At 46.7% G+C, this 15,426-nt stretch overlaps 1 protein-coding gene across 2 annotated transcripts in view; it reads right to left on the bottom strand.

Annotated features, from left to right (window-relative positions):
• Positions 1–15,426, bottom strand: part of LOC108925689 (Kv channel-interacting protein 4-like) — a 53,801-nt gene that overhangs the window by 25,460 nt on the left and 12,915 nt on the right. The window contains exon 1 of one of the 2 annotated variants that reach the window (XM_018737845.2): positions 2,704–2,848. The exons of the other annotated variant lie outside the window; for it this stretch is intronic. Within the exon in view, the coding sequence (XP_018593361.1) occupies positions 2,704–2,803 (100 nt within the window). The 5' untranslated portion in view covers positions 2,804–2,848. Of the gene's footprint in view, positions 1–2,703; positions 2,849–15,426 lie in introns of those variants that run through there. 2 annotated transcript variants of the gene reach the window in all.

Genomic DNA, 15,426 nt, shown 5'->3' with positions numbered 1-15,426 from the left:
CCTACCATCGTCCCTTTGCCCTTCAGTGTCTACTTACGCGCATTTACTGGAAAGCGCCGCCAGAAGATAAAGCGGCTGACACACCTGCACCGTGTTGCGTAGCCTCTTTCCGGGGACAGCGCCGTGCCGATTCAGCAGCCGTCCTCCCCGCTCTACAGTTCATCGAGAGAAGCGCCACTCTGCTGAGCAGCACTTGGAAAAACTTACAGGAATGTAAAAAAATAACACGCGGAAGAGTCCATCAACAACCACTTGCGTAGCGTAGGATCACGGTGATCCAGAGTCTATCCTGGAAGCAAAGGGCATGAGGCAGGGTAAGTTGAGCGCAGCTTCTTGAGAAAGTAATTTAACTTAAATGGTGCAGGTATTATAATAATAATAATAATAATAATAATAATAATAATAATAATACACACTGTCTGAAACCGCTTATCCCAAGTGGGGTCGCGGCGAGCCGGAGCCTAACCTGGCAACACAGGGCGTAAGGCTGGAGGGGGAGGGGACACACCCAGGACGGGACGCCAGTCCATCACAAGGCACCCCAAGCAGGACTTGAACCCCAGACCTGCCACATAGCAGGACCTGGCCAAACCTGCTGCGTCACCACATCCCCCAGTAATAATAATAATAATAATAATAATAATAATACATAAACAACTTCTTAAATAGTTATTATTTTTAATTCAGCCAAAAAATGTACCTAAAGCAGCCCATATATTTGTCTTAATTTTTACAGCAAAAAACTGCAACGGAGCAGTTGAGCCCAAGGATCTTGATCAAAGGTACTACAGCAGCCGCATGGGACTGGAACCAACATCGTTCGGGCTGAACGTGTTGTTCCTAATCGCTGCTCCAGCTACGGAGGCGCTGACGGCAAACAAAGAGTAAAGAACGCCGAAGAGGAGGGCCGCATCTGCTGAAGAGGACCACTTCACGGGGACGCTGTTGAAGCACTTCCCACAGCATGTTTATTGAGCTCCAAGTTGCTATTTTTATCATTTATTCCTTATTTGTTGTTATTTTGGCTGCTTTCGATGTTACCTCCTTATACAGCGTCACACAAAGTGAAGGCCTTGAGCTTTGAAGATCCCCTTCCCTTTGATGGTCAAGTCTCCTTCGGAAAAGTCTACATGTTTGAAGATTAATATGAATAAGGCTTGCTCTCCGGTGCATCTGGGGTTCGAGTCCTGCTTGGGGTGCCTTGTGATGGACAGGTGTCCCATCCTGGGTGTGTCCCCTTTCGCCCCGTGTTGCCGGGTTAGGCTCCGGCTCCCCGCGGCCCCGCTTGGGACTAGCGGTTTCAGACAGCGTGTGTGTGTGTGTGTGTGTGTACCTTGTACAGTGCTTGGGTTTTCCTGAACATGTCTGCATTTTCGGAAATAACTTTACCATTTACACTTTTTTGTACCGTCTCACACACGTTTCTTGGACATCGCCCGCCGTGCCTCCTGGAGGCGCGCATCTCCTTACAAAACATCATATCATTTAGTCACTTTTATGTCGGGACATAATAATGAAGAGTCTCCTCCACACCTAAAGCGCACATCCAGCCTCTCTTAAACCCGGATTATTTTACAGCTCACTTTTGCAACGTCAAGAACGTAGTCCGACAGACGCGATTCCGCAAACAAGGCTCGAGCTGCGCGGGGAGATTTCCGCGAGCGTCTCTAGGTTCCTCTCCTGGAAGGTGCACACAATTTCTGCAGCCGCACTGGAAGCCCACGTCGATCAGAGTCTTGACACCAGAATAATAAATATTAATTAATTAATAAAATCATCAAAATATTTTGAATACCGCTGGATTTCCCCTTCTCTAGTTATTTGCCTAGCAGTACATGAACACGACTTCAATATTTAATAATGAGTTATCGGAATTGGTTAATGGCCCGCATGCCCACAAGTTGTTTTTCTTATTAATATCGAATATTGTATTAGATACAGGGAATTGGCTCATGACAAAGCACCGATCGCAGCATGACGAGCTGCTATGTTTGGACTTCTGTTTATATAGAATAAGCGCATTTTGACATGCGCTCGGTCCGGATGTGATTTTCAGAGTACGGACAGCATCGGTTTACCCTCACGAATTCTGCCATCCGCCTCTAACACCTGCGGCAAGAGACTGAAAATTTCAAGGTTTGAACGACAATCCACTTTTCATGCTGCGACCTGTGCAAATTATACCATCGACCAAACAATGTATACAGGCCTATTTAAAACAGAACACATCCACTGATGTCACTGTTAAATGGGTCAACAGGTTATCTGTTTATCAACCAGTGATATATATATATATATATATATATATATATATAGCTCTGCTACCAACCTGTTGAATTGATGTTTAATTTTTTTCTTAAAAACTATAATAACTCGCAAATCTATGAGGAAAAATGCTGCAAATGGACATCCTGGTCATAAAGACTTCATTACTTTTTTATTTTTCCACAAAACTCACTTAAAAAAAAAAAAAAATCAGCACCTGAATCCTTCCATTTGTTTTCGAGTAACTCATTTCAACCCATGCGCAATTAATAAATCGTCAGGAATACAAAGCAAATGAAGGACATTTAATACCATCCACCCAAAACCACCGTTCTTGCTCTGTGTAAAGAAACAAAGTCTCAAGCGCCGCACTTTACAGAACATTCGAACCGTGACCCCGAGCAAGACACGCGTTAAACGCAGGGTCCGTCTCCTTACCGCCAATGAATCCCTCAAGGAACCCAAACTGCTCCAGGACCTTAACAACGACCAGCACCACCACCAGCACCGCGATCATCTCCAGCCCCTCGAAGTTCATGGTGACCTAGGTCATGGTTCCGTCGCGGTCACGAGAAGTGCTCTTTGGACTGCCGTTTTTCAACTACATTGGAGCAGGAAACACCTCAGCGTGAGAGAGGACACAAATACAGAAGGAGAGAGACCAACAAGATAGGGAGTGTGGGGGGGGGGGTGGGCGAGGGAGCGAGAGAGAGAGAGAGAGAGAGAGAGAGAGAGAGAGAGAGAGAGAGAGAGAGAGAGAGAGAGAGAGAGAGAGGAGGGGGTAGGTGGGGGGGAATAGAGAGGTCACACATCCTCACCGGCGAGATGCCCGAGGTGCCAGCCTCATACAATCGCCCACTTCCCTCCTTATCTCGCCGGTTCAGCAGCACATGTGTGCAGGAAGGAAGGAAAACATCGATCCCGGCGGCCGAGGGTGCGATAGTCTCAGGTCTGCGCTCCTCGCGGAGCTCGGCATAGCACCGCTCAGGACAATCCGTTGCCGGGGCAACGGGATCACTAACAAACGGGTGGCGCGCGCAGGGGCCAACGGGATGGCACGGGGAGAGGGGAGCGCCTGTCGGTCGCGATGCCTTCCCCAAAACCTTCGCAAAGGCTGCATTGCCGTCAGCGTGCGACAGCGAAGAGGAGGAAATCGACAGAGGATCGCACCAAATCCTGCTTCACTTTGTCAATTAACACACTGCTGCGATAACAATCGCACTCCTTTTTATCTGCCCTGCGACTTAATGAATGCGGCCTGTCGGGAAATAAGCGGTCGCCGTTCAGCCGCCGTTCAGCCGCCGTTCGCGGAGGCATCGGTACGTACACGTCCCGCATTGCTATTGGTATGGAAATTAGAGCTCGTCAAAATAGATTGAAGGGAAAAAGGGAAGTGATGGGGCTCCCCTTTGCAACCACACAGGCCGTAAGGGTCACCAATCCATCTGAAACACATGTCTTTGGACTGTGGGAGGAAACCAGAGCACCTGGGGAAAACCCCATACAAACAAGGGAAGAACATGCCAGCTAAATACAGTCTGAGAAAGGACGGAAACGACACCCGATCCCACACCCACGGAGCTTTGAGTCACCGGCGCTACCCGCTGCGTCACTGTGCCTCACGTAGACTACACCCATGACAAATGCAAAATTTAAAGCAAACTGTAACGGATTGTTTCAGTGGGCTGTGGAGCCTGTCAGAATATTTCTGCCAAAATTATTTCTGTGCCTGTACTTCTGCCAGTATACATATATATGTGTGGATATATATATATATATATATATATAAAATATAATATATATTTTATCTTCATATACACTTTATTATTATATTGTATTATCTTAAAGGGGATGCGGTGGCGCAGCGGGTTTGGCTGGGTTCCACTCTCTGGTGGGTCTTGGGTTCGAGTCCCGCTTGAGATGCCTTGCAATGGACTGGCGTCCCGTCCTGGGTGTGTCCCCTCCCCACGACAGCCTCGCGCCCTGTGCTGCCAAGTTAGGCTCCGGTTCGCCGTGACCCTGCTTGGTACAAGCAGCTTCAGACAGTTGTGTGTATATTATCTTTATATATATGTATTATATCATAATATAGATATTATCTTTATATACACATTCTTTAGTAGACACCACTAGTCCACTTTCTTAAGTACCCTTTTCTAATTTATGTGACATCAGCAGCTCCTCCTTTGCGCTCTTTTTTATTGGAGGCACAATTGGAGGTTGCGCAGTAGACAAAGCCGCTGCCTTTGCAGCCTAAAGGTTTGTACGTTTGAATCCCACCTCCAGGTGCAGCACCCTAGAACAAGGTACATACCTTAAACTGATCTAGTAAAAATGACCCAACGGTATAAATGGGTAAATAACTGTAAGTAGCTCTCGCAGCATAAGTCGCTTTGGAGAAAAGTGTCAGCTGAATGAATGAACGTAACATGCAATGCAGTAAATGATGCGTACAGCCCTCTCCATCTTTCGCTTGCGCTCCGACGCCCGTCTGCGATGAGAGCGGTACGGGCGAGCATCGCGGTGCGTCCGAGCGCGCGGAGTCGGGGCGGCCGGTGTCGTGCCGCTACGGCGATTCGCCATCTATGTGGCGGGAAGCCGAGAGGAGGGGAGGAGAGAATGAAGGCGGTCCGAAGGTGCGAGCGCCGCCGAGCGCATGACGGGTGCCCGAGGGTTTGCCTTTCTGCCGCGTCGCCCGCCGGGATGGCGCCGTCACCAGACGGCAGAGCCATAAAGGGAAGCGGCGATACCGTACGCCCGGTCGCAAGCCCGAAGGAAGAGCCAAACACTCGCAAGCAATAATAGATATGAGAGGTTTAATTCCACCGTAAGCCATGAGTGGCCCTGAGCGACAGCTGCGTTTGTTTGGAGAGCCCTCCTACGTGTCCCCGAGCTACGCCGCCCGGCAGATCCGCGCACGCTCGGTGACGAGGCCCAGCTGCGGACACCTGAGACGAGTCTCCTTGCCGGAGACACAGCTTGCGCGCGACGAAAGTGTCGAAGCTCGGCCCGCGTGGGACTTTCAGCCTTATGTGACGGCTCGCTCGGCCCGTGGGGGGTCGGGGGGGGGACGCGGAGGAGGAACTTGCCAGCTGGAGACGACAAATCCAGCACAAGACACAACTGAACAAAAACCTGCCCGCCCCTTCCGAAATGCTGACATGTCATACGCTTTGGCGATCGCAAGAAAGCGGGTGCGAGCGGACAGGAAATGAAAAGCCAAATCTTTTTTTTTTTTTGGGGCGGGAGACGCGAGGGCCGCGCGCGGAAATGAGACGGACGCGTCTCCGGACGTCATCCGCCGAGCGCGGCAAGCGTTCCGCAGCCCGAGAATAACAAGAACGACAATTCGCCCAGAAAGCGCTTATGACACGTAAGGGGATGCCGAGGTAGCTGCGCTGCGGAGGCAGAACTCGGGTCGTCACGCTCAAACGCAGGGAGGTGACGGAGGCAATTAGTGCTGATGTTTGGAGCGTGACCTTCAGCGCCTGCTAATTGGGCCATGAAAGGGGAGCGCGTCGCGGAACGGTGCCCGGCTCGAAATTTTTCTCCTGTCCGCTTCTTCACGGCACATCCTGCATTTTACCTGCCCGATTCTGGCGCATATCGTAAAGACAAAAATAAGGAAAGGTCTGGCTTTACGCTCTCCTTGTAAATGTCAGTCAGAGCAAAGCAATGAGGGTTTTACACAGAAGCAGGCATACCTACAAGGGGGCTCCAGCCCAAAAAGACAGCAGGGTACTGCGGTGTTAGAACTGCTGCTTCTGGACCAGAAGGTTGTAGGTTCAAATCCCACCTCTGCCTCTAGTACCCTTGAGCGAGTATCTTACCCTCAGTTACTCCAGTAAAATTTCCTGGCTGTACAAACGGGTAAATAACTGTAAGCTGCTTGGGAGAAAAGTGTCACCGAAATGAATAAATGTAAACCTTGCCCACAATACTTGGACTAATTGACTTTGTTTTTGACAAATTTGGGCGCTTTCTAGCGAGAAAGCAGTTTTGAACCGAAAATGCAGATCACACGCCTCACACACTTTCTTCATCACGATGGCAATCATCATTTTGAACATATTTTCTTAGTATTTTACCATAATTCATTCTTCACCTGCGCACAGGAGAGCTATCAGAATGATTCAACCAGTCTGACTTTTAAAGCAAATTATACGTCCCAGATAGTCGCACAGCTATTAATGTTGAATTGTGGAGTTGTCACCGACCAGAAAATTTAATTCAGGGTCCCTGTGGGTGGAGGATAACCAAAAAGGTTTCAGTATTGGGGTTCTAAATTCTTGCTGCCAGGTCACAGATAATTAATGTGGTCATTTTTCCCCTTGTAGTCCTAAAGATGAGTTACAATGCAGTGAGGTTTGTGTTTCCCAAACAGGGGTCTTCTGACACATATGGCAACAGGCGCATTTATTTGCAATTAAAACAAGAGATGTTTTTTTTTTTAAAACCAACGTCAGCTCCAAACAAACGACAGTGCCTATTTGCATAGCTTCTCCGTTCCAAGCGAAAGAATGCAGAGAATCTTCAAAGAGCCGTCTTTGTAAATTTGTATATATTTCTCCTCAATCGGAGAGACGGCCCAATTTATGCACACTGTTCTTTATTGTTTAATAAGTGGCCTAGACATGCAAATCTCCTCTGTCTGCACGGGCTCCCTGAGCACATCGCTAGTATCCCTCATCCCATCCTGAACCCATCTGTATGAATTACCCACATAAAGTCCATTCAGAATAAGCACAATGCGAGGATGGAAGTAACAGGCACACGTACGAGACACCAGGGAAGAGAGGTCACGGGGGGTCCTTCTGAAAGTCTCGTAGAAGGAGATAAGGGATTCATTCATGTGGATTTTATTATTTTTTCGCAGACACCTTTGTCCAAGGTGACTTGCAGTGCTACTTTTCGGTAATAAGCTCCTTAAAATGACTTAACCATTTATACGACTGGGCAATTTTGACTGCATCGGTTCAGGGTTAGTGCCAGGATGGATGGGATTTGAACCCAGGGCTCTCAGCATCACCCTACCTGCTGGGCCTGCATCGCAAAATGACCTTCCAGGGTTCACACACGTCTAAACCCGGCACCAAGCAGAGGAAAAAAATACCTTAAAATGCACCTTTCAACTCACCGAGGGAAACGCGCAAAAGGACATTGAAGATATGCGTAATCTCAACAAACCAGTCAAGATAAAGGGATGTAACATGGTTCTTAAATAGTTTAATAAAACAAAGATTTTAAATGTTTCTCGCACCCCCATTTGGAGGATACTAAGAGCTTCTCAGGTACATAGATGTTTTTTTTTTTTTCCCTTTTTATTTCATTAGAGCTAATGAGAGCGTCCTTAGGCCAATAACCTTTAAAACAACACACCAAATTGCATGTTAATCTTATTTCAATGTCATCAACATCTAATAATGGGTTCGGGCGCTGCGGCCGTGCGGGACATTTCTTCCGCTCTCTCGCTCTCTCTCCCGACCACAAATTTCAACAACCCCCACACGATGCTTCTTAAAAGGCAGGCAATGTGAACAAATGGTATAATTACATCTGGTCTCCCTACCGATCACATACACAGGTTTATACAATACAAACCCCTGCGATAAAGATAATTTGACAGCGTATTGGTCATGGAAGAGACCTGACGAAAAGGTAAATCTACAAGGACTTATTAGTACATATTAGTAGTCACATTTCATGATGTTTAGAAATATTACCTTTTATATATTACATTTAGTTTTATTGGTTTCTAGAGAAGGTCCCTCACAGCCTCCCCTAAGGCAGAATCGTACAATTCTACATTAATAGTGCATTGATCACTCTGTGTCTCTGCATCATCTTCTTACAAAAGTTATTACTGAAGCAGCTTCAGCCTGTCTTCCAGTTCTCATACATTTTCTCGAATGGATTCTCGCTTTCATTGTCATTTTGTGGCCCAACGATTTATTGCGAGCATGGCTCAGCAGTATGAATTGTTATAACACGCATTGTGCGCCAGGGCACCACGACAAAACGCACACACGGCCGAGATGCGGAAAGGGAACTTTAAAAAAAAGTGTTGCACGATTAGATCAGTTATTTCATTTAGCATAGAAGAAATTTCCCTATTCTGCAAAAATGTAGTATTTTCCACTCAGGCTCATTTTCAGAATGGAAAGCGTGTTGGGAACCCTTCCTCTCGTCGCGTCTTCTCAGCCCCCTCTGCGGGACGGCACTAATGGATTCATGACGTGACATCACATCACACAATAATGTGTGCAGGATGTTTAAATATTTATGAACAGACTAAACGGTGCCATCAATACATGTATGTTTCCTGCTCTCAGCCATAAAACTACGTGGCAGAAGAGCCTCCTCTACACGCAACCCGTGCAGCAGAAAGTGTGAATGCAGAGCGCCAAAGCGTTCGCATATGGTTTCGGAAAGGGGCCAAACTGATCTTCTCTCACCCTTTTCAGCTTTGTACTATGCTCTTTAACACTGTTTCATGGTGATTACTAGTGTGATGCACTTAGCAGCAGAGGGACAGAACATGTGTATTATTATAGTGCCCTCTATTGGTCACTGGGGGAACTGCGGTAAATCTTCACCAATTTCATCACTCACTAGTGTTTTCCATCTAGACTCTGCTTACATTTACGTTTACCTGACACATCTCCCCCAAGCCACTTACAATTATTCACCCATTTATACAGTTGGGTAACTTCACTGAAGCAATTCAGCGTAAGTATCTAGCTCAAGAGTATTACAGCTGGAGGGGGTTTCGAACCCGCAACCGTTGGGTTCAAAAGCAGCAGCTCTAACCCGTGTGCTTCGCTGCCCTCCTCCACAGACTCTGCGTGAATCTCTTTTCCATCTACACAATGTATATGAAGGGTAGTAGCTTGAGTAGCGGTTAGAGCTGCTGCTTTTTGTGCTGAGGCTGCAGGTTCGAATCCCACCTCTCCCTATAATACCCTTCAGCAAGGTACCTACCTTCAACTGATACCGCAAAAATCTTCCAGTTGTACAAAAATCATACATAGCTAAGTGTACAATACTAACATTATAAGCTAAATTGGAGCGATAAATCTGCTAAATGAATAAATAATTCATTCAATAATTCAATAACTAATCATCCCCATATCCTCACATAATTCATTCTTAGTCCATATGTGGAATAAAAGTGAAGTATGATATGATTTTTTTTTACTTGGGTAAAGGAAGGAACTTCAAATTCCCAACATTTGCACTTCTTACCTGTTACTTTTATAACTTTAGTAAAAGTCTCCTCCATTGAGCAATACATTCATATTGACTCTGTACTGGTTTATAAAAATATTATATGCTCCCACATAAAGGGACAGAGACAGTAACACCATCCAGCGCAGTGAACCCCAGCCCTGGTCAGTCATCAAAAACCAGAGCTGAAGAGACACCATAAAGCAACACAGCAGAACTTTCATCACCTACGGGTCTGGGTTCGAGGACCCGCACCCACTGTGCAGCAAAGCTGAGAGCAGAGCAAATATCGATAACATCCGGGTTTGCTTTTTAATAAATAATGCTAAATAAATAATAAATAATGCTAAAATGATGACACCATTGATGGACCTCTTCTCCTGAAAGCTGCGCTCACAAACACACCAGTACATCCTGAGTCAGCAAAGGTGAAAGCATTTCACGACCCCTTTTTAAAATCCATAACCTGGAACCGTGTCGTATTCATGGATTTATGTCGTTTGCGTTGCAGCTACAAACGCTCAGCATCACGGCTTGTGACGAGCACTGCGTTCTCACTCCGAAATCATCCCCATAGAGCTGGAAGGAGAAAATACTGAAACTAATATTATTACGCGCATTTATATTTGTGAAGTATATAATGGCACCGGTGTTCGGTGTAGGGTGGCGCAGTGGGTTGAACCAGGTCCTGCTCTCCGGTGGGTCTGGGGTTGAGTCCCGCTTGGGGTGCCTTGCGACGGACTGGCGTCCCGTCCTGGGTGTGTCCCCTCCCCCAGCAGCCTAACGCCCTGCGTTGCCGGGTTAGGCTCCGGCTCCCCGCGACCCCGTATGGGACAAGCGGTTTCGGATGGTGTGCGTGTGCGTCTTTGGTGTATCAGGCTGTCGTTTGAGACTGTCGAAATGGAAATATTCCGTTTCAGTCGCTGAAATAGTAGCTCTCAACAGTTGTCTCTTCTGTATATGTTACACTGGCAAGAGCAGTCCAACAGGAGGCGCTCCTGAGTCCTACCCCACGCCAGCAAGGGGTCCCCCCCCTTTGCAGCGCAGCAGTGAGACACAGAGCTGGTCCTGGGGGCAAGGTGCAGGCAGCGGACGCATGAACTCCGTTCTCGAACCAGCGCCTGCGGCACCTGCTCCTTTCCATAATTAGCTCGGCTCATTACACCCCCTCTTTGGGTTCGTTGTGTGCCGCTGACTGTCAGTTAGAGCGAGACCCATTACAGGGCGGACCGGGTCCGACTCGCCCTCTCGGGTCATTAACAAATGTCCGAAAAAACGCAAAGGACACAACCTCTAGTCCGCAGGGATCTTGGGTGACGTAACAAAACAGCTACACAGCCAGTTCTGCACACTATCAGTAAAGCGGGGGTTTGGAACCATTTCTTGCTGGTTAGCTATAGGAAAAGTAGCTCTCCAAGCTACTTAAAATTGTTCCTTTAAAGTGCAGCAAAGTAAGTTATTTCTTACGGATGCTTTGAGACAGCGGGTGGCGTAGTGGTTAGGGTGCAACCTATTATAACCAAACAATCTGAAGGGTCCCAGTTCAAATCCCCCTCCTCCTCTAGATATCCATCTAGAACTAGTACAGTAACAATAGAATACTCTACTGTCTGAATGAGTAAAATCATTGTAGCCTTGTCTTGGATGAAACTCACAGCAAAATATTAATTTAAAAAAAAAAAAAAAAAACAGATGTGTCTATGCACGGAGGAGCATGGTGGCGCAATGGTTTTGGCTGGGTCCTGCTCTGTGGTAGGTCTGGGGTTCGAGTCCCGCTTGGGTGCCTTGCGCTAGACTGGCGTCCCATCCTGGGTGTGTCCCCTCCCCCTCCAGCTTTGCTCCGTGTTGCCGGGTTAGGCTCTGGCTTGCCCTGACCCCACTTGGGACAAGCGGCTTCAGTGTGTGTGTGTGTGTGTGTCTGTCTATTCATTAACACATGTGGCAAAGGATCAGATATATTCTCTGTCACTAGGAAGTCTTCACATTCTGTGCCCTCCCAAAGACAGGGGGTGAAGATATAGGCTACACTTGGGACAATTAAAACAATTGCCATATCATAAAGTACCCAGCGCACTTTGGAGGTGACCATTCTTGAGAGCTAATGGGATGCAGCGACTGTCTCAGCGCGCAGCGTTTGGCACGTGACCGTCTCGCACGGACGCATTGAGAACACGCTTATGACGCGTGAACAATGTTGCACGGAGCGCCGTTACATTATTTCAGCGAAGCGCCTCGGCAGATGTGCAGACACGTCTGTCTCGTCGCAGAACTCGACACCAAGTGACATTCTCCCCAGAGGTTATTGACAGCATTTACTTGCAAAGGCATGAACTTTTATTCATATTAACACTGTCATCGTACCTCCTGATGTCTGCAATCTGCCAAGCGCTAATTTTATCTCCGTTTATTTACATAATCCTCAGGGGGATGTGCTGAGTGTAGCTCATATGCCTTTAATATGGAGGAGTCAATTTCCTGCCTCTTGGGTCAGCTGGTCCCCTGCCTATTTATAGGCAGATGCCATTTGAGCATGGAAGGAGATGCCACCACCCTGGATTAATAAACCTGTTAAAACATTTATTGCCATGTGTCCCTTAACCGCATAACAGAGCGCTCTGTCATGTTAATAGTGTCTATGAGCACATGTAAAGTCAGGGTTACCCATTTCAGCATCGCAAACACAATTACATAAGAGTGAACAGAAATTATTATTATTATTATTATTATTGCTGTTATTATTTCAACTGCAGCAACAGAGAATTGAGACACGCAGGGGGGTTAGTTCAACAACACCTTTGAGGCCTCTTACTGAAGAACTGAGGCAGGAATGCAGCAGTCAGTGGATGGGAACTGACATATGGCTCAAAGCACTTTTATGGAGGAAATAATTATGAGAGAATTAAAGCCGATCCTGCGCGTGCAGCTGACACAGCTGACGGCTTGGCACTTTCCGTGCAGTAAAATGTTTGCATTTTATGGATAATGATTATTATATACATCTGTTAATTTGCAAGTCAGCCTTGCTGAATATGTGCGTGTCCAGGTGTATATATTTGTATATGCATGCTGCATATATGTAACATATACAAATACACTGACTGTGTATTTAGTATCTAATATATGATGTTGATTGTTTATTTATAGCAATGTGAAATGCTATGGGTTGTTATTATAATAATGACCATATCACATTTTCACAGATCATTTCACATTTTTGTCCCAAGCGAACCGGAGCCTAACCCGGCAACACAGGCCGGAAGGCTGGAGGGGGAGGGTACACACCCAGGATGGGACGCCAGTCCATTGCAAGGCACCCCAAGCAGGACTTGAACCCCAGACCCACCAGAGGGCAGGCACAGGCCAAACCCGCAGCGCCCTCGTATATATATAAAATCTGAACACACACACACACAATTTTTTTTTTTTCCTGAATGAAATCATGCGGTGAAAGAATTGTCTGACTTTATTCACACTACAACAGTGTGCAGTTGCTCTAGTTTCAACACAGACTCATTCAATCCGTCTCAGTTCCTTCCGTTTTTACAGGTGCAGAATAACCTGTTGCAAACCTGTTCCACTGAATTTTCAGAACACTACAGAATAGTGGAAGAATGCATACATGACAAATGAACTATACTGGGTTTCTTTTCATTTTCTTTAAGGTGTCACGAACGCTGCAGTGACTCGCGGTCTAGTGAACTGCATGGTCAACCAGAGCGTTGAAGGACAAGGTGAGAAACTGCAGAGGAGAGCAGGATCAATCGCGAGGAAGTATCGGTACCATCCGCCCAACTCGACGCTCACCATTCAGGGCCGTTCTCCACACGTCAATGAATGAGGAAGTGGATACTAATGATAAAAATGTTGATCGCATCTTGGTGTGGGGTGAATGCGCTTCCTCTGGGATTTATCTTGGGCCATTGGTTAACTGAAGCAAAACAAAACAAACAAAACAAAAACAAACAAAACAAACAAAAACAAACAAAAACAAACAAAACAAACAAACAAAACAAACAAAACCCCATATACATCTACACCACCTTCTCCCAACACAGGCAAATGAATCTTTTAAATAGCCTCCCTTCAATCTTGTGTAAAAAGGCCTGAACCATTTACACAAAAAGGGGTACGTATCACCGAGAGCGACACGAAGCAAGCAAAATTGATCAAAACATTTGTTACAATCAAGACCTTACAATAGGTTTGACCGTGGCTACCATTTTCCCCCATATACCAATTCACGATTCACCCATTTCATAAAATACAACAATTAATGAAAACTAATTCATGGCAAACTTCCCCAACAATGAGTTTTCCCGCGTGCAACACAGAAGCGGGCATATTTAAGGCCACCTAAAGGGTACTTCGGTTTTTTTGCCTGGTCTATAGGCAAACAATGCTGTTGGGCGAGTAACGCAGTGAAACGCACACAGAACAGGTGGAACTGAATTGTTTGTGACTGTTTATACGTGACTTAAAAATGGAGCCAACTCAGCGTGTGCACCCACCAAGTTCGATTAACTGTGGAATGAACGAACGAACGAACGAATGAATGTGGGTTTGAGCCCTGCTTGGGGTGCCTTGCGGCGGACCGGTGTCCCGTCTTGGGTGTGTCGCCTCCCCCTTCGGCCTCGCACCCTGCGTTGCCGGGTGAGGCTCCGGCTCACCGCAACCCTGCTCAGGACAAGCGGTTGTTGACGATGGATGGATGGATGGATGGACAAATTTTTCTTCCTGACACCTAACAGGGTCAGACCTGCTCAGTCACAACAGGACAACTCCAGCATCATGTAGTCATACCTACTGACCCAGACCTCTTGGAGTGGACTGCACATGGATGTTCAGTCGGGCAGTACAGATCAGAATCATTGTAATAAAAATTAAATAATGGCAGATTTAAAATAGCACATCTTCAGCTGTTATAGGGGAAAATAAATTTTAAAAAAAAAAAAAAAAAAGGTGGACTGAGGGGAAAAAAAAAAGTGCATCTTTCACAGAATTCACATCCATACACGGATTTTCACTATGTTCCGCTGGGATTTTGCCTGGGCTCGGTTGTGTTGAGGAGACAGAATATCACCAGATGTTGTACACCAATCCCCGAGCTTCCACATATGCTCCTGACACACACCTCGGTCCACTCAGATGGAGGTCCTCTGGAAATCCAGTCTCCGCTGAAGAAAAGTAGAGGCCATAATTTTACCCCATGCATCCGTTTCTTGCCAATAAGGAATATACTGTACATAGTGCATCGATTCCTCTCCCTGGTCAGATGTTGTCCATGTTTGGCAGGGACATCACTGGGATGTGTCTGTTGACCCAGCTGCCTCCACACTGAAACACCCCAGTGAGAGCCAGGGCAGCTCAGGACAGCAGAGACACAACTTCACTTACACACACCAGATGATCTACGTGTGTATTCAATGGACAAACTGTCACTCAGCTGAACTACAAGTTGCAATTACCCATCCGCATAAAGGATTTACAATAATTTTATCATTTAACAATACGAGGGGCGCGGGGGTGCAGCGGGTTTGGCCGGGTCCTGCTCTCCGGTGGGTCTGGGGTTCGAGTCCTGCTTGGGATGCCTTGTGATGGACTGGCGTCCCGTCCGGGGTGTGTCCCCTCCCCATCCAGCCTTGCGCCCTGTGTTGCCGGGTTAGGCACCGGTTCGCTGGGAACGAGCGGTCTCAGACAGCGTGGGTGTGTGTGTGTGTGTTAACAATACAAGCTGCTTCTGGAAAATACGTGTCAGATAAATGAAAGGATGTATAATAAGCTACGTACAATAATTTACCTCTTTGTGCAGTTGCGTATTCATATTGGAGCAATTTAAGGCAAGAACATTGACCAAGATGTGGGGTTGGAAACCTGGTCCTTGCAAGTTGCAACGTGAGACTTGTAATGATTGTTTTACCCCTTGAGCTGTAAATC

Source organism: Scleropages formosus, chromosome 16, assembly GCF_900964775.1.
Source record: "Scleropages formosus chromosome 16, fSclFor1.1, whole genome shotgun sequence".
Taxonomy (NCBI): domain Eukaryota; kingdom Metazoa; phylum Chordata; class Actinopteri; order Osteoglossiformes; family Osteoglossidae; genus Scleropages; species Scleropages formosus.
This window is presented reverse-complemented; position numbering and strand designations above follow the sequence as displayed.